The 17,993-nt window shown below is 44.2% G+C and overlaps 4 protein-coding genes across 10 annotated transcripts; 3 read left to right on the top strand and 1 right to left on the bottom strand.

Annotated features, from left to right (window-relative positions):
- Positions 1-222: 222 nt before the first annotated feature.
- On the top strand, positions 223-12,964 carry LOC105187895 (polycomb group protein Pc). Of its 6 annotated transcripts, none has more exons than XM_025303801.1 (6): positions 223-605; positions 3,056-3,231; positions 7,157-7,200; positions 7,309-7,432; positions 8,034-8,453; positions 9,046-12,964. In XM_025303801.1, exons 2-6 carry the CDS (start codon positions 3,172-3,174, stop codon positions 9,670-9,672), a joined length of 1,275 nt encoding a protein of 424 aa, XP_025159586.1. In that variant the 5' UTR covers positions 223-605; positions 3,056-3,171; the 3' UTR covers positions 9,673-12,964. The 6 variants fall into 6 exon arrangements, with proteins under 6 accessions (XP_025159586.1, XP_025159585.1, XP_025159588.1 ...); XM_025303800.1 differs by having other exon boundaries at positions 223-815; XM_025303803.1 differs by lacking the exon at positions 223-605 and adding an exon at positions 1,587-2,325.
- Positions 12,965-13,505: 541 nt separating this feature from the next.
- LOC112589672 (proteasome assembly chaperone 3-like) lies at positions 13,506-14,230 on the top strand. The gene is made up of 3 exons (XM_025303862.1): positions 13,506-13,678; positions 13,865-13,999; positions 14,065-14,230. The coding sequence occupies exons 1-3, from the start codon at positions 13,506-13,508 to the stop codon at positions 14,228-14,230; spliced, it is 474 nt and encodes a 157-aa protein (XP_025159647.1).
- Positions 13,514-15,634, top strand: LOC105187901 (GPN-loop GTPase 2). Of its 2 annotated transcripts, none has more exons than XM_025303805.1 (7): positions 13,514-13,762; positions 13,865-13,999; positions 14,065-14,226; positions 14,456-14,661; positions 14,761-14,875; positions 14,953-15,148; positions 15,240-15,634. In XM_025303805.1, the coding sequence occupies exons 4-7, from the start codon at positions 14,473-14,475 to the stop codon at positions 15,475-15,477; spliced, it is 738 nt and encodes a 245-aa protein (XP_025159590.1). In that variant the 5' UTR covers positions 13,514-13,762; positions 13,865-13,999; positions 14,065-14,226; positions 14,456-14,472; the 3' UTR covers positions 15,478-15,634. The 2 variants fall into 2 exon arrangements, with proteins under 2 accessions (XP_025159590.1, XP_011147329.1); XM_011149027.3 differs by having other exon boundaries at positions 13,521-13,762; positions 14,065-14,389.
- LOC105187899 (trafficking protein particle complex subunit 13) lies at positions 15,567-17,798 on the bottom strand. Its single transcript, XM_011149024.2, has 10 exons — positions 17,648-17,798; positions 17,352-17,520; positions 17,180-17,264; positions 16,921-17,048; positions 16,721-16,844; positions 16,530-16,626; positions 16,230-16,456; positions 16,056-16,156; positions 15,825-15,972; positions 15,567-15,750 (listed from the first exon to the last, which is right to left on the bottom strand). Exons 1-10 carry the CDS (start codon positions 17,688-17,690, stop codon positions 15,658-15,660), a joined length of 1,215 nt encoding a protein of 404 aa, XP_011147326.1. The 5' UTR covers positions 17,691-17,798; the 3' UTR covers positions 15,567-15,657.
- Positions 17,799-17,993: the final 195 nt, after the last annotated feature.

Here is a 17,993-nt window from a genome sequence, read left to right as displayed (position 1 = left end):
TCGCGCGGAGGGGGAACGCTCTCTCTCTCTGTCTCTCTCTCTCTCACACACACCAAGAAACACAGAGACTCCGTGGTGTGTGGCGGGTCCGAGGGGTGGTAAGTAGTGGGCAAGGGTGAGAGGGGGCGGGGGGGCAAGCAGCAGAAGCCCGAGTGCGGCCGACGGGCTCGTCGGTAATGCCCGCCTTCGCGTTGCGTCGAGGGGAACCTACATGGGTTGTGCCAGACGGCGATTGGGCGCCCCGGCGAGTGGGGCTCGGGACATCGGTGGCGCCTCGAGGGCTCTGCCAATCGGGCGCTCCCGTCGTGGCATTTTTATCCTGCTATTTACGCCGAGGACGGAGAAGAACGGTTCCCCCGTCCGGTGTGCCGCGTTGTCTCCCTCGCACCCGGACGGTACGCGCGCGCCGTCTTGCTCGCACGCGCTCTCCTGTGTGGCTCGTCGGCGCAGGAGAGGACACTCTCGTTTCGGGATCCGTTGAGGTTGCACGCGTTTCCACGAGACCGCGACAAGAGTGTCCGCCGAGTCTAGTGTCGGGTGCATCGTCGCCGTCATCGTCGTCGTCATTCTCGTCATACATCGCGCTCTCTTGTGCTCTCTCACAGGTACGTGCTCCTCCGGATGACGAGGCTCGATTGAGTGTACTTCGTGATTTTTTCGTGTTCGCCGCTCATGGGATGCGGCGCGTACTACGATAGGTTTAGTCGTGCGCCGCGCTGTGTGTACTCGGGCTACAGTGTGTGACAGTACGTCGCAGGAGGATGCGACGTTGCCGGATGTCGTAGGCGCGAATACGCGTACACGGCTGTAACACGGTGAGGTCGCTGAAGAGAAGGAGGAGGAGGAGGAGGAGGAGTAGTAGTAGACGCGCACGCGCGCGCGCGCGAGCGAGCGAGCGAGTGAGCGAGCGCGCGTCCACGCTCCGACGGGAAGAAAGAGTGACAGAGACAGAGGGAGTGTGCGCGGCGTCGATCGATTTCGACTCGCGGCCGGAGGTGGAAAATCGCAAGCGTATGTCGACGTTGCTGGCGTTGCTACCGCCGCCGTTGCCGTCATCGTCGTCGTTGTCGCTGTGAACGAATTCTGATCATCGTAGAACGGTGTTGTACGCCAGTGACATTTGCGGTGTGCGGTGCTATCGACGAAACTGACTTGGCAACGTCGCATCGACTGCTCTCTCGCCACATACACGCAAACTCACACACGCGTGCGCGCGCGCATACACGTACCTAGAAGGGAACTTGGGGTGGCTGGCTGGTTGGCTAGCTGGCTGGTAAAGCAGGCAGGCACACAGGCAGGCAGGCAGGCTTAGCTAGCGGGCAAGCAAGCAGGGCAGGCAGGCAGCCAGGCAGGCAGACAAACAAGCAGGCAGGCAGAGACAGCTTTCTTGTTCCGAGGACGGCGCTCCTGGTCGTGCCGTCCTCTCTTTTCTACCTCCATTGCGCTTACTCTTCCTCTCCCTCAACCCCTCGCTACCTCCCTCGTCCTCGGTCGGCTGAATCGTTCTCTCCCTTTCTCTCTGCCTCCCTCTCTATCATCCGTCTCTGTTCCTCTCTCTCTCTCTCTCATTTTCTTTTTCTCTCTCTCTCTCTCTCTCTTTCTCTTTCAGTCTTCCCTTCGCGTTCACGCCGCACGTACCGTTGAGAGTCTCTCCCTTCCCCTGCCGCGGTCTTTCTCTGCCTCTCTACCCCCTCTCCTCTCCTAACCTCGAGCGGATCGGACGAGTCCATCGGGCTTGCGAAGGGGAGCTCGGCAGACCTCGGCCCTAGTCGGCCTCGATCCGCAGAATGCGTTAGACGCCGCGAGTCGATCGCTCCGGTTACCGTATACTCACGACCCGTGAACGTAGCACGTACGTCGCGGCGTTTGCGGGAGCCGTAACGCGTTACTTGTGCATTGCCGGGATCCGCGGCGGTCCTTACCGCTGCCAGTTTACGCGTTCGATTTGGACGCACTCGACCAGCGTATATCCGTGCGACGGCCATGTTTGGTGTTTACGACGTGAGGGGGGATCGTTGACGTCACGACGATTCGGACGGCCGATCTTGCCCGAACGGAGCGACGACTGCACGAACGACGGGACGAACGACAGCAGCACCAGCAACGACAGAAAACGTGTCTAGCGTTGTCGTGTCGTGCTGTACCGGCGGCGGCGCAACCGATATACACGACTCGCGCTCGCGCACAACAACGTGAGGAATCGCAGTATCGTCGTCGTCCGTCGTCGTCGTCGTCATCATCATCATTATTGTCATCGTCGTAACCGGAGCGCGACACAATCGAGACGAGAAGAAGGGAGACTTGCCTGTCGTGTCGTCGTCGTCGGTGTGTACGAAGCCGCACGAACACTCGCGGTGCACCGCACGCCGCCTGAGCGTGAAGTTGGCTCCTCTTCCGATGGGATCGACTTTGCTGCTCACTGTGCTCGCCGGTTCTGCCGCGACTACTGGCCTTTCCAAAAACATCGTGCGCATTTCCACCTCCTACTCTCGCTTCTCCGCCTCCGCCTATGTCGTCGCAACGTTGAAATAGCATCCCTTTAAACACCGGGCGGCGGCACCTCGCCACTCGCCACTCGCGCTCGTTCTCTTCCGATCGCCGACCGTTGCCGGAGAGCGGAGCATCGAACGATGCGTAGTAGCGCAGCGTTGTGTCGTCGTGCGTCGAGACACGAGCAGCAGGCGACGACGCCAGGCCGAGGATTGAACTCTGACTAATCGCGCAAGATCGTAGATCACGCGAACACGCCACGTGGTAATCGCGCACGTGTCTCACACTCGTCACGCGATACGTGTTGGTGTTGGGCGCATCGCGTCTCAAGAGTGACCGGACGACGCGAAGCCGACGACGACGACGACAACGTCGTCGTCGTCGTCTCGACGTGTCTCGCGCGATTGTACATTACCTAACCTACCTGCTTACGTACGCGCCAGTGTGCCGAACTCTGTCTCTTTTTGCCTGCCTCTCTCACTCACTCTCTCTCTCTCTCTCTCTCTCTAAAACTGCGTCGCTCGCTCGCTCGCTCGACTTGTCCGTGATCGATCTTGTTACGCAGGTGTGCCGGTGGTACATATGGTGTTTCACGAAGTGACGCGCAGACACGGATTAATCAGCAGTCCCTGCGGCCGGAATCTGCAATACGTGGATTAAGAATCGCTCGACGAGGGAACCATGGATCTGGGTGACAGGGTCTACGCCGCGGAGCGGATCACGAAGAAGAGGGAGAAACGGGTGAGTGTCGCCGACAGCCACGTTCAGGTGGCGCCACCGGATGGAATCCGTCCGCGCGCTGTTACCGCCTCTTTCCGCCCTCTCGGCCCCGCATGCCTCGTACCTCGTTCTCGTCTCTATCTTTCGCCTGGTCGACTTTTTTCTCGTATCTCATCTCTTTCTCTCTCCTCTCTCTCTCTCTCTCTCTCTCTCTCCCTCCCTCCCTCCCTCTTCCCCCTTCTCCCTACGACAGCCGGCTTCTCACGCGCGGCCACCTCCTCTACCGCGACAATTTATGCCGCGCTTGTAGACTCGAGGCATTTAAGTGCCAACAGGTATACGGGTCTGTTCAGCTCGGACGCACGTTCGTGTCGCCCGTGTGTACTTATCGAATCCGGAAGCACGGACATGGACATGGAGTTTACGGATCGACCGGTTTTCACACACGTGTTGCCGTCGGCGAGATTATCGATTCGGCCTCGTTACAAAACGCCGTGCAGGCGATTTCGCCGATACGCACCGGCATCAATCATACGCGGCTAGACTGACGGCGTGTGTCCCCCCTGCCCCCCCCCCCCCCGCGCCCCGCCCCGAAACATATGCTATTTGTCACGTTGAATGTGTGTCGAGGTGTACGCCGTACGAGAAAAAGAGAGAGAGTAAAATGTAAATATGAGAACTTTCCTCGCACGAGACGACTGGATTCTCCTTCGGAGGAGCGCGTCGATGCTCGACTTTTGGAGCGACGCCAATTATTGCGTACTCCCCTGTTATTTCCTTCCGTTCTCTCGCGGGGATCTACAACATTGTAGACGCAGTTTTGAGAGAAATATAACGCCGTATCGTAATCCTCTTTAAATAGACCGTCCGCGTCCCATGAGGGATTCGCATTCGCGCGTGTCCCCCCGCCGGACGCAAAATCAATTCTTTCGCGGTTACGCAATACGGAATGCGATTACTCTGTCGCGTAACTTCGCAGGAAACGGCGGAACGCGAAGGAAAATGCGAAAATTCGCCGTCGCGTTCTCACGTTCTCTCCTTCGCTCGGTCGAGGAACTCCGTTTCGACCGTTACGAATGGACTGGTGCGTAAAGCGCGCGCGCGCGCGATGTAACGCGCTCGTCGTGTTTTCAAGATGAGCATCTTGTCGCGTCTAGCGGCGAATGCGATAATGCGTTTGACACGTCGGACGCGTCAACGGGAACAGACTCTCGAGGCAGCTTAACCGCCGAAGAGTGTCTCAGCTGTCCTGTGTACAATCCTGGGTTAACGGGAGTCCGCGGCAGCGAACAATCGCTGACTGATGGGAGAAAGGTTCCGTATGGCGATCAACTGGTAGCGAGCGTGTTCTACGACACGGAACTTGGCGAACGCGCGCGACTCTCCCGAAATCGTCCACGCGAAGAGACTCACGCGAAGCTCGTCGTCGATCTTGCTTCGTGCATAGGTTCATAAGACTCGTAGTGTCGTGGGGCGCGATTTTGCGACTGCAGGATACCGCCGATGCGCGAGATGCGCCGCTGTAACTCCGCGCGCGAAGCCGCCCGAGGAACGCGCTCTTCTCCGACAGGCGAGGGCACTCGGCATCGAGGCGATTAGTCATCGCGACGTTAACGAACTTACAGTTGCCGCTAACAGATCAGCCGGTGATTTATTAAGCGATTCTGCTGCTCGGAGTCGCTCTCGTGCTCTGCGCGCGACGCGCTCCAGTAACGCCGAGGTTAGGCTCCGAGCAACCGACAACTTTGGACGCTTACTCGCCACGCTAAGTGCGAGTACTTGGACTCTCAGCGTAGAATGATACTCCATGAAGAGAGCTGAGATGTTCGCGTTCGACAGCCGAAGGCGATAGGAGTACGCGGAGTATGAGAATACTCTTGGAGTCTCGCGCTCGAAATTACACCCGGCCGGCTCCGCAAATCGACAAATCGACAAAGCGCGCGCGCGCCCGCGAGATGACACACGTGTCGAGCGGCAGAGTGCATTCATGCCTCGCGAATCGATGACACACGATTGTTACGCGCGCACGCACTATCGACACGTAACAATATCGGCCGGCTCTCTCGCCGGCGCGCGACTCCCGAAAGGATGACAGGCGGCGCGCGGCCGCGTTATCGCGAGGCGATCGCCTCGATCGACGCGGCTTTCGTTCTCGCCGCCCGTGACGTATCGCGCGTGTCATTGTTTTCCAACTGTCACATCGGACGGACGGCCTGTGTGTGAATCGCGATGAGCCGGCGAGTGCCGTTTCTGCCGTTGGCCCAGGGCCAATGGACATCGACGACACCAGCCGGTCGTGCTATCGCGACCGCGAGATGAATTCGGAAAGTCACACGCGTTTTCTCCACCACGCCTCCGAAAACCGACTCTCCATCTCTCTTTCTTTCTTTCTTTCTTTCTTTCTTTCTTTAGAAATACGAGCGCTATCGTCACACGAATCTTTGTCCGATTCCACGTAGCAGAATTCTCTGTAAGAGATTCCTGGAGCATTCACCGCGGTACCTCGATTTAGTTCGCTCTTAGGTGCGACATTGAGAAAACGGGCGAGAAAACTCGAATCTTATAATTTCGAAGGCGAGGCCGAATTGGTTCGGATTTATTTTCCAAAGTACGCAGACCAGGAAAGACCAGGCTCTTATCGTGCGCGTTGGTTGTTTGATTGTTGACGATCAGAGCTGGTATTTTCTACTCTTTCGCACGCCTCGCTTCTCCAGAGATCCCTCGATCTCGGCATATAAATGGACACGATTTGTCTGTTTATCTACGCGCGCGCACGATAAGTCAGATTTTACAGTGTAACCACCGATTGACAGGCGGCTAACGGCGCCAATGGCTTTCACCGATCGGCCGATTCTATCTGCGCCACGATGGTCGACGAGACGTAGAAAATTCCTCGCCAGGACGAACGACGTAATACAACGAGCGCCGCGTCCGCGTCGAATTAATTATCGCGCGATGATAGCTATAATAACGCATACACTGATAAGTGAATCGGCTTTCACCGATTGGCAGATCTTATCAGCAAATGATCGGTTGGACGGGCGCGATACGAGCGAGACGCGCGCGCGTAACACGTGGACGTAATGGTGTAATAATTCTGACGTTAATGCAGTCAGCGTAAGATAATGATAGATCTAATTATGAGTAAATGTGAAAGTGATTAATACGCGATTACGCGCTTTATCGATGGCGATTGCTTGCAGGGTAGTTATTCAAAGATTGGCGTCTCAGCGTAGGTATCGTAAAACACTGTAATTTACGGTACATAAACATAATGCGATAGTAGATATAAAAAGAGACATAGACGAGCCAGGAATATAATCGTCTTCCTTTCGGAACATTCTCTCTCTCTCCCCCCTCTCTCTCTCTCTCTCTCTATCTCTCTCTCTCTTTCTCTTCTCTCACTCTCACTGATGTATACAAAGCGCGGAAAATCGCCATTTCCTTCTCCATCACTATGTCAAGTATTATCGCCGTTTTTGCATCCGTTAATCACCTCACCATGACTCTCGTAACGATGCTGCATTTTTTTTTCTTTTTTTTTTTCTTTTTTTTTTTGAAACGTTCACCAATTAATTTGTCGTGGTGATTGGGGTGGCACAAATAGATATCCATGTGGTGGCGCAACGATAATTAAGAATAATGGAATGACAGCTCTCGTATGCGCTCTTTCACATTTCATTCGATGCAGTGTTATTCGTTGTATTTGCTGTCGATGCGTGATTATATTAAATGATTCGATAATTTATCTTCATTCTCTTATGTTTCGATTTGCTCCAACATTCGTAAATTTTTACAGCATAATCCATCACTTGGCGCAAATCCTCGATCATTCATTGAAGCACGTAATCGTGAAATGTTTTCGTGAAATGTTTGCGTTTCCACGTTCGTTAATCGTTGTTGATTACTTACTTATGTTTACCGTGACGTTTATTCTTTATTTCAGGGTAAGGTCGAGTACTTTGTCAAATGGAAAGGATGGAGTAAAAAGTGAGTACAAGGATTTATCATTGGACACGACTTGTGTAACGCTTGTGAATAGAGAATATATATGTATATATATATATTTTTTTTTAATTGCCTTTGTGTGTATTTTAGATACAACACATGGGAGCCAGAAGAGAATATCTTGGACGTCAGGTTAATCGAACTGTATGAAGAAAGTCAAAGAGGCGGAGATGTATCCACCAGAAGGCCAAGGCGAAGGGATACTAGATATAGTGTAAGAGCAAACGATATTTTCCCTCTAATATTAATATATTTTTCACAATATCGAGGAAGTTATGGTATCTGGTTTGATAAATGGTGTGAAAAACTGAACTTGGCGGAGGAAGACGTTGATGACTACGCACCCACAAATGGCACAGATTGATATTTCTGTAACAAATGCACCCATCGATTTTACATCATGATAAAAGTGGGGAAAATAGGAGAACACTCGAGAAGCGTAATAAATTATTTTTAAAGAGATGCTCGCTCTCTCTCTCTCTCTCTCTCTCTCTCTCTCTCCCCTCCGTAATACGTAGATAAATGCTATAACGTCTCGCAGAGTTATTGCTACATTGTATATATTCGATTACGAAGGCACACGGACCATCCATCACTTGCGCATTACACTGAATCGCTTTAATAGCTTAGCGTCTCGACGAACTTTACGGTGTTCCTCGGTGAGCGCGAATACAGAACTATTCGCGAAACTTTTTTTCATTTAGTAGGACAGTGTTCTGAACTTAGAAAAGCAGAGTTAAGAGGATAATGAAGTTGTGGATTTGATACGTGCTTCATGCATGCCATTTAATCGACGACAACTATATCACCTTCAGGAGCAGGCGCTGGCTAATCTCGTCGTGGAAGAGGAACCTGGCGGGGATGAAAGGGTGGGCGAAGATAGCCAGGACGAATCGACTACGGGTAGTACATCCGCGCCTCGTTTAAACCCAGTAGCACCCGATGAAGACACATTGCCGAGTTCCTTGGATGGTCATGAGTCGCCGACGCCGCCGGAGCTGTCATCGGCATTTCCCGTCGATTCCGAGAGTTCCAGCAGTAGCATGGACATTCCCTTGTTACCTAGAAGAGAACTCGCGGGTACTAAGAGGAAGGCGGAGGTGCTCAGCAAGGAGTCCGGCAAGATCGGCGTGACCATTACCACGAGCAGTCCCAGTAGCGGCAGTGGTAGCCCGCCACCAAACAAGGTTCCTCGGTTATTGCCTTTGAAAAACAACTCCGCGTCGCCGTCTTATGTAAGTGTCGATCGGCACAAAAAAGTAGAAATAGTCATCGTCGCGACGAAATTCAGTTTGGACGTTTCAGAGGCGTTGGTTGCTTCTTTATATTTTTTCGCAGCCTTGTACGATTAAGTTTCATAGTCTTGTATGACTTTGATAAACCTTCCTATGTACTTGTACACATCTACTTTAAAAGAGTAGATATTCGATGCTATCGAAAAGGGAATATGTGACATGACGAGATTGTTTAGCACAGAATAAGCTAATACTGCACCGAGGAACCGTACATTCAATCATAAAGTTCATATAGTACAACTCGTGTACATGGATTGTGCCGTGCGACGCTGAAGACGAGATATGTGTATGCAATTGATGAACACGCACTCTCTCGAGGTGTTAAAAACATTGTCGCGTACAAACATATTTGTCATAATCACAGGAAATTACTCCCTGCTTGTCCAATTCTTTTACGACAGGATTCCTCTGTAAATGCAATGATAAGCACAATTAATTTAGGACATCCTGCATAATGAGATCCTCCCCTGGCATTTTGTTGTCGCGTCTAATGCGGATGCACATGAAGAATACAGGGAACTTTTCGTTGCAGGGTCACAAGTTCAACGGTAAAAGGCCGTCGTCCTCCAGCGTGAAATCGACACCAGAGGAGCCGCTACCAGCGCTGCCGACGACACCGGCGCCTGCAGTGCAGGATAAGAAACGTCCAGAAGCCGACGTACCTCACGGCCCTCCGCCTTCGTTGCCGCGCACACCGTCTGCCCCATCGTCGCCCCAGATAGACACGCCTCTGGAGGAGCCGCCGGCGAAGAAGAGGCATCTGGAGCAGAAGCAGGAGAAGTCGAACGGCGCGGTCGCGGTCGACACGAACGGTCACAAGTCTCCCAGCCCCACAGACTCCTACACCAACAACAACAGGTTATCCACCGTTGTCAACGGTCACCACAGTCACAACAATAACAATAACAACAACAACAACAACAACAATAACAACAACAATGCGCCGAGTGTGAAACAAACCGAGATCCCCAAGTCGGAGACTATCTACGTGCCACTCTCGAGTCCCGACACGGATTACTGGCACGCGAGAAATCCCGTGGCGGATCAAGTGTTCATCACGGACGTTACCGTCAATCTGAAGACCGTTACCATCAGGGAGTGCAAGACTGAAAAGGGTTTCTTTCGCGAGAGAGATCCCAAGAACGATAATATCTATTAACGGTCCTGCTATCTGGCTATTCAGTGCGTGAGCGTCGGAGGAGGAGGAGTAGGAGTAGGAGGAGAAGGAGAAGGAGGAGGAAGAAGTGTCGCCTACAACTCTCCAAGTTGTATCTTGTACCCGTGTATATATAAATTATTTTCACACATCGGTTATTAAACCGCATGCTGTAATCAGCTAAGGATTAAACTTTATGAACGGAGGACAAAGTCGCAGTGTCAACGAGGACGGATATCGGATATCACGTGGAGATCTGCTACGAATTAACGGTAATCTGGAGTGAACGTTGGAGTGAATCGTTTCCCATCAATCGCTGTGAGAAATCTTTTTTCCAAACTGCAAATTGAACTGCGGGCTAGGTGTAAATCATTTGTAAAGACATCGGTGATGACATGTCGTTGGTACGGCGAATTTACTATCGACCCACGCGTCGTATCGCGATATATATATTGTATATTTTAAAAATGCTTGATAGATTTTAACACCGCTGAAGATCTGGAAACTTGTTAGGGGATACTACATCTTTTAGTTAATTTTATTGTTTGCTTGTATTAGGGAACTTCGCTAAGGAAATGCTATAAATAAAATTGTTCAACTTTCGTTTTTACCACGAGATATATACATATACGAGATATTACGAGATATATACTTAGAAAAAGAACAAAAAGTATTTTTCTAATTCGTTTTTAGAATATCGAAACTGCTTGGCTAAAGCAATTCGCGGAGAAATATTCCGAGTTTTCTGGGGAGAAAGATAAAAGGGAGGAGATAGTTTCCAAACATTACGATGTCGTACTCTATCGATAAAATCTTATTCACCGAAGGATGAGATGTCGCGAAAAGAAAAACGAGTGCATGTACTCGTATACTCGAAGAATTTGACAGTATTTTTAATAATTTGCAACGTGTCTCTTCGGTTCTCGATTTCGTTATGAGAAGCTAATCGACACGATATCGTTTGCCGAGAAATGCATTTCCGCGTCGTCGAATATTTCGTTCAAAGGTGTTTACAACTTACACGGAAAGCTTTCTTACCTCGAATATAATCGAGTATTTTCTATTTAGTGTAGGAGACAATTGCGCAAATCAGTCCCACGACAGTCTCGTGAACGTTTGGACGCACTAATGCGCACTAGTATAGACGGTTGTATATTGGCTGATTTGAGTGTACAGAATGCCTTCATTCGCCTCGATATTATATAACTTGTTAAATTTTACCCTTGTATTTAACTTTCTTCAAAGATTTACTGCTATCGTACCATCGAGCACTATTCAGAGACACATTCTTCGAACATCACACATTCGATAGAAAATTGTGTAAACTGTAGATGAAGAAGATTATTGACGACGGCCGTTGTGAAAAGTTTAATACGCCAATAAAATGTAGATATAAAACTTTGATTAATAAGATGTTGAATATACGTTTTATATTAAACAATACGACGGCATAAATAAGTATCTCGCTAATCGAAATTACATGTGTTTCGTATATTTGCGTGGGACAACTTTTAGTGCAGTGCGCAGTAGTGCATTCAACCGCGCAAATGCATCGCGTTTTTTTTTTTTTTTTAGTAAATCCATCTTATTTATATATTTTAATCGCGGAACACCGCCGAATTTTCGTAGGTCGTAGGTGACGAAGGAACGTCCCGAAGCACGAATTCGGTACAAAAGCCAAATTTTAAATACGTATTTGAAGCTTACACGCTGCTCCCTCAGATGTAATCAATTTTTAGTGATGCTGCAACACTCTGTGCATTTCGCGCGCTCTTTTTCAGTAAAATCCTGAAATGAATCCATATTATATAGAATTAAATTTATATATGTATGTTGCTTATTTATTATGATTAATACAAAAATTTTTAGATTTTTACGCTCTTAGTATAGTCGTAATTAGACTGCGTATGTGGATGTGTCCCATCTGAAAATTGCGATTTTGGTATTCGAAATCACGTTATACAATATCTTGCGTTAGCATAAAATCAGTAGTTTTTCCCCTCCAATGTATATCCGATGAATTTGCACACAGGAGTCTCGTAAAATCAGACAAGTTTTGTGATTGAGCATTGGATAGGGGTGGGATCAAGTGTACTCAAAATAATGTCAATATTATCTGCAGCATTTTCAGACCTTTTACTTTAAAATACAAAAAAATTAATGTATCTTATATATGCATACAGTAACAATGTTTTACAATTCGCTGCTGTAACTTTAATTATACTACTTTAACTTTTTAAATGACTCGTGTTCGAGTACAGAATGTCGTACAGAAACCGGCCCTCCATCATCTTATAATATTGATCTTCCTACTTTGAGCCTTCTGATTTAAATGTTACTGTTCGAAATTGTTACCTCAACATTTTCTCAGCAGGATTCTCACCTTTATTTGCAATAAGAAAATGTATCAAAGTTACGGTCGCAAAATGTATGTGTATGTATATTGATGTTATCGAGTAAAAGGACATAAAAAATGCTATTATGTTCACCATATCTCATAAAGTTTCGTTTATATTTCGTATCAATATTATTGGGTGTGTACTTCATTTTATATTTGATTACAGTTAGTTCTTTACAAGTACCTGAAATGTGATGGTATGTCTACGTATGTGTGCGCTCGCGTGTGTGTATGAATCCATTATTTTTAAACCATCTGATTTCAGTGAAATGTTATGCAATTAATTGAAACTTACGAGTACATAATTAAACTTGGTCCCATCCTTGATGATGAAGAAACGGGATTTTCTCCAAAGCGGGGCCATTTGTGTACGACTAAATCTAGATTTTGTTGTAATCATCGAGGCGAAGGAGAACGAAACAACATTTAAATTGTAATAATGTACCGCTGTATATTGAGAGTGTCTTGTAAAAATTGTAAATAGCCGGATGGAACACTTTACGCTTCGCTCGATAGACGGGCGGAGCGCGCGAGAACGGCTCGTAGGGTATACAAATCTTTGAGTTATCACTTGTACATAGATAAAAAGAAGCGGAAATCCTCTCCCAACTCGCCCCCTCTATTACCCATGAAATTAAAAAAATACAGGTCTATTTAGAGAGGGAGAATCCTTTTCTCTTAGCTTTAGAACTTTCAAGATAGACTGTGCGCGTACCTTCGAATATTGTTTCTGTACTTATAAATATTCAGACTACTTATACAATAAAAAAAAGAGAAGCGCGATAAGTGACTACGCAGGCATATACGATACGTGAACCCCGGTAGTATCAAATTCAACGGTAATTTTAGTTCTGTCTGGTACAGATTCCTTGTTTCAATAAAATTTACTTCAAGTCACGCTTCGCTTTTACAATCCATTATTTCCTCTTTACGCCCGATATAGCACTGGCATTACACAGTTGATTTATTAAGACATTAAAACTATAAATATCATTAATATAAGTAGATGTGTAATTACTAATAATAAGTGAAACATTATTCAACGTGAAACAAATGGCAAGTAAGATTTCTACCACATTTTGTAATTTATTAATGCTAAATGATTAAGGTTTGCACCAACTTGTACGCATGCATAGTATTATACCTAAGTGTCTTTTTAAATTTTGAGTTTGATACTAATTGACATTTACCATTGAAACCATTGAAAAGAGTTACCTAAAATGATCAAAATGTTTAATATTTGTTACATATGAAGATGGTATACTAACAACTGTGGTAGGGCTTTTATTTGTCATTTTTTTTACTATTAAATTTTTCTTTTTCAAAACAACTTTAAATAAGTATCATTAATCTTCAACGATTAAAGAAATTCTTAGTAAAGTAGAATTATATAATAGAATATATACACTGTACTCTGTAAATATTTATCAAGTATAATATGCGCACTGAAAAATATGATCACAATTATCCTAAGCGCCTTAGTGGTTTCTTTATTTATCTACTAGATGGCGCTTGTCGCAGAAACGCGCAAACTGCTTTGTGTCATCATGCTGATCATCGCAAAATTAGGTTAGGCTCTTGGTTCCGATATCGTTCTGTGAATTTTCACAGGTATGTGTAAAAAAATATGAATGAACGCGCGTGTGCTCTCGTTACAAACGGTAATCATACGGATATCGTTTTGATACCGTACAGGTAGAAGCAATTTTTACATATTTCTTCTAAAAACAATTTGATTATATGTTATTTTTTTTTGTATCTCTCTTGTTATATTTTTGTATCAATATTTACTTATAGTAATCGAACGCTGTTGATTATAACGCACTTCAAAAAGTTTGGAACATTATTGACGATAAACCGTGATTCATCTATTAACGGTGCATCTGTAGATGATGTACCTCTAAATACTAATAGCGATGTATTTACAATAAAGTAAGTGATAATGTGCTATAATGATTAAGGATATTCAGTGTTACTGATCTTGTTGAAATTTGCAGGACACATTTTGGTAGTGATAACAATGACGTTCACGTAGCTGCCAGATACATAGCACAACGAATTGACATTGAGAAGCCATTATTCTTGTCAATAGCATTAAAGGATTATAACATAGAGACTCTAAAAGCTATTGTCACTGCCATAAATCAGATAAAACCGTGGTAATTAAAAAAAGTTAGATAAAACACTACAATCTTATCGCCATGAGCATAATTTTTGGTCAACTGGTTATTGGCCCACCTGGCAGTGGGAAAACAACATACTGTAGTGCAATGTCCAAGTTTTTGGAATCCATTGGCAGAAAAGTGGCTGTTATTAATATTGGTGAATACATGTTATATTCTAATGGTTCTTTTTTGCTGGCTAAGTACAAATAATCATATTCTTCAGATCCAGCAAATGAAAACATGGAGTATACCCCAACTGTAGATATCTCTGAATTAATCCAACATGAAGAAGTCATGACACACTTTGGCCTTGGACCAAATGGCGCTTTAATTTACTGTATGGAGTTTTTAGAAACTAATGTACAGTGGCTGATTGCCAAAATTTTGAATTTGAAAGATTACTACATCATATTTGACTGCCCAGGTCAGGTGAGTTGTGACAATGCTGTTTAAGGTTGTTTCTTATAATCTATATAATACTGCTCGATGTATAATCTTTATTTAATATTTAAAAATAAAAAATAACAGGTTGAGTTATACACACATCACAAATCAATGAGCCAGATAGCAGAAAAATTGAATCAGAATGTAATGAGATTGTGTAGTGTACATCTTGTAGATTCTCATCATTGCAGTGATCCTGGTAAAAATTAATGCACATGCATTTACTTTGGTCATGTTAAATAAATAATTGCGTAACTGTTGATATGTGATTTACAGGAAAATATCTGTCGTCTCTGATTCTTTGCACAACAACAATGTTACAGCTAGGTTTGCCTCATATAAATGTTATGACAAAGTTTGATGAAATGACAAAATTTAGCAATTGCTTAGCTTTTAATGTAGATTTTTATACGGAAGTACTGGACCTGAATTATCTTTTGGAGAAATTGGATGAAGATCCCTCAACTTCAAAGTAAATTAAACATCATGTATCTAACTGGATATTGCGAATCTCTTACTAATTTATAAAATACTTTGCAAATCGCATGTGTAACCTTTTACAGGTATAAAAAATTAAACGCAGCATTGGTATCAATAATTGAAGACTACAGTCTTGTTAGTTTCGTACCACTAGATATTTCCAACAAAGCAATGTTATTGAAAGTGAAAAATGCCGTGGACAAAGCTAACGGATATATTTACGGTGGTAACGAGCCGCAAGATGTTCAAACGCTACTCGCATATGCAGTTGGGGCCATCAGTGAAACCGAGAAAACGTCGACATTGGATGAATATTTATGAAAATATTTTTCATTTCAATTCTTTAATTTTGAAATTTAACTTACGCTTATTTCTCATTTAATACATAAATCGCCGTTACATTTGTCATTATATAACAATATTTTGATGCACTGTGTATCATATCTATAAACAACAAATGCCACAAAGCTGACAAAAATATTCTTGTCGTGCATGTACCTCTCAATCCAATTGATTGACGAATATCTGCGCCAAGTCGTCATATTCATAAACTCTCTTTAGGAATGTGTCCGTCAGTTTTAGGCCGGAAACGGTCTGTAAGATTTGTTATTTATTTCTGCAGTGATACATATATATATTTTCAACATTTCTATAAACAAGCTACTCACAATGATACCTGTGTCCAGCGTGATTAAGCAGAGAGGTATGTCTATAGAAGCTCCAGGTTTCAGAGTACCGATTGTCATATCCGACATTCCACACCAAGCTATAGAATTGTTCGATTCTAAACTCAACAACAGATCCATACTTCTTTCTCTGCAAGCAGGTGAAAGGACTATCACTAACAATCCTGCAGCGATTACAATCGTGTACACTTTCAAATCGTAATTGCAACTTACGAGGTATTTATTATATGACATTTGCAATTCACTGGTTCTTCCAGATAGACTTTCAAAGGAATGTCTTTTAAAGTGACCCTTAAATCTCCGTACTCAGGTGCCTAGAACAGCATTGTACACTTATTAACACATGTTAATGTATTCTCGCTCCTCAGTAGGTGATGCGTGACGTACCATCCTTTGCAACTGACTTGTCTGCAACCTTCCTCTCTCTCCCAGATTACTCCGCCACACGATATCCAATTTACCGATATTTGTGGCATTCTGCATCATTTTGGGATCTTTCAGTAAGCTCGGCTGCGGTTTTAAACAATACAGATATTGTCTGCTACAGCTTGTATCCAGTAGATTCACGCTTCCGTAGATAGATTTTTCTTCATCGTTCGTATTTAATGTGGTCACTAAAATGTTATGCAAAATGTAATACAATATGCAAGACTATCGATTAATATCATGAAACCAATGAGAGATTACCGCTAAATAAATGAGATGATTCCAGAGCAACTTTCTCTAAACAAATTGGCCCAGCTGTTAGATTCTGAATTTGTGCCTCAAGATATACCTCATCTGACTACAAAAGAGTAATGTTATTCTGAGGATAATAATTTATATGGTAAAAAATATTTGCGTGTAATAATAACGGTACAATGATACATAAGCGTTACCTCAGCATTATAAAATTTAGTTTTTACATCTAATGGCTTGACCACTTGAAATTTGAAATATTTTCTAAATGACAATGGAGGTCCGACTTGATTTGCACAGATATAAGACACTTCACAAACCAATCTAAAAAATATAAAAAAAGTGGTTTTTTTATTTATGTATAAAAATATAGTTATATGGAAGATTTTAAGATACTTACATATGTGTACCTATTTCCTTCACTTCATGATGAATTACTTCATCTACTGTACTATCAGGTGCTAATTCTTTCCCTTCTAGATTATTACCAGAAAGAGAAATTATCTGTGTGCTTGTTTGTAAATCTGCCTATGGAGTTTAGAAGTGATATTAAAATCTGACAGTATACCAAAAAACATGTTATACAAGTGAATAAAATAAGGAAGTTATTATTTTGAAATAATTGCAACATACAATTGAAACTTACATAATAAACTTACTTTTACAATAACATTTTTTACAACTTGATTGCTACCATTATGTACACATAGATAACTGGAAAATATTTCTCCTAGATATATGTTTCTGAAATGATAAATATCACTTGTACAATATCATAAAACACTTTTGTTTCCTACGGATGAACACAAAATAATATTGGTAGAGACATACCCAAAACTCTGAGGTAGTACCATAAATTGTCCTATAGCAAGTGCTTCCATACCTTGCAAAGCTGTGCAATCATTTTTGAGTTCGTTATTTAGTGTATTACCTGGTAAATCTGTTGAATCACACGTAACAACTACAGGACTTGCTAGAGTGGGTCTTGTCAATCTCATTACTGTAAAAAGTAACTTTTATGTGACTCTTATAGAGATAATTTTTATATATCATCTAATATTAATAATTTTAATGTATTTCTAATAAATTTAAAGATACTAAATTTTTATTGTATCCAAATATATTGCCTTTTAAAGCTAGTAAATGTTCACTTTTTGCTTTAACTTCCATTTTCCAAATAAATTACGGAATCAATGAACCAGACACTTGATATCCTTGCAGTATTTAAAATATTCTGCATCAGACATCTGTCACTTTAGAAACCTAACCTAACCTTACTCCCTCTTTCTCTCTCTCTCTCTCTTTCCCTCTCACCCTCTCTTTCTCTCTCTCTCTCTCTCTCTCTCAATGTGACTACAGGCACCGACGAGGTAATATAAAGACTGATAGTCCTGGGTAAATTTTCGTATCAACCAAGGGGGCCCGAAGAGCCCGGAGGTAATTGAAGAGCAATAATAATACCGACTGCTTTAG

Source organism: Harpegnathos saltator, unplaced genomic scaffold (genome assembly GCF_003227715.2).
Source record: "Harpegnathos saltator strain DR-91 unplaced genomic scaffold, Hsal_v8.6 scaffold58, whole genome shotgun sequence".
NCBI classification, from domain to species: Eukaryota; Metazoa; Arthropoda; class Insecta; order Hymenoptera; family Formicidae; genus Harpegnathos; species Harpegnathos saltator.
The sequence above is the reverse complement of the archived record's forward strand: the minus strand, read 5'-3'. Positions and strand labels throughout refer to the sequence as shown.

Coding starts and splice junctions, on each gene's coding strand:
- LOC105187895 (XM_025303801.1), top strand. CDS start 3,172: ATGGATCTGGGTGACAGGGTCTACGCCGCGGAGCGGATCACGAAGAAG. Junction 3,232..7,156: donor CGAAGAAGAGGGAGAAACGG/GTGAGTGTCGCC, acceptor TCTTTATTTCAG/GGTAAGGTCGAGTACTTTGT. Junction 7,201..7,308: donor TGGAAAGGATGGAGTAAAAA/GTGAGTACAAGG, acceptor TGTGTATTTTAG/ATACAACACATGGGAGCCAG.
- LOC112589672 (XM_025303862.1), top strand. CDS start 13,506: ATGCGCACTGAAAAATATGATCACAATTATCCTAAGCGCCTTAGTGGT. Junction 13,679..13,864: donor CGTTCTGTGAATTTTCACAG/GTATGTGTAAAA, acceptor ATTTACTTATAG/TAATCGAACGCTGTTGATTA. Junction 14,000..14,064: donor AGCGATGTATTTACAATAAA/GTAAGTGATAAT, acceptor TGAAATTTGCAG/GACACATTTTGGTAGTGATA.
- LOC105187901 (XM_011149027.3), top strand. CDS start 14,269: ATGAGCATAATTTTTGGTCAACTGGTTATTGGCCCACCTGGCAGTGGG. Junction 14,662..14,760: donor TATTTGACTGCCCAGGTCAG/GTGAGTTGTGAC, acceptor AAAAAATAACAG/GTTGAGTTATACACACATCA. Junction 14,876..14,952: donor TCATCATTGCAGTGATCCTG/GTAAAAATTAAT, acceptor TGTGATTTACAG/GAAAATATCTGTCGTCTCTG.
- LOC105187899 (XM_011149024.2), bottom strand. CDS start 17,690: ATGGAAGTTAAAGCAAAAAGTGAACATTTACTAGCTTTAAAAG. Junction 16,457..16,529: donor ATCATCTCATTTATTTAGCG/GTAATCTCTCAT, acceptor ATAACATTTTAG/TGACCACATTAAATACGAAC. Junction 15,973..16,055: donor TGTCATATAATAAATACCTC/GTAAGTTGCAAT, acceptor ACCTGCTTGCAG/AGAAAGAAGTATGGATCTGT.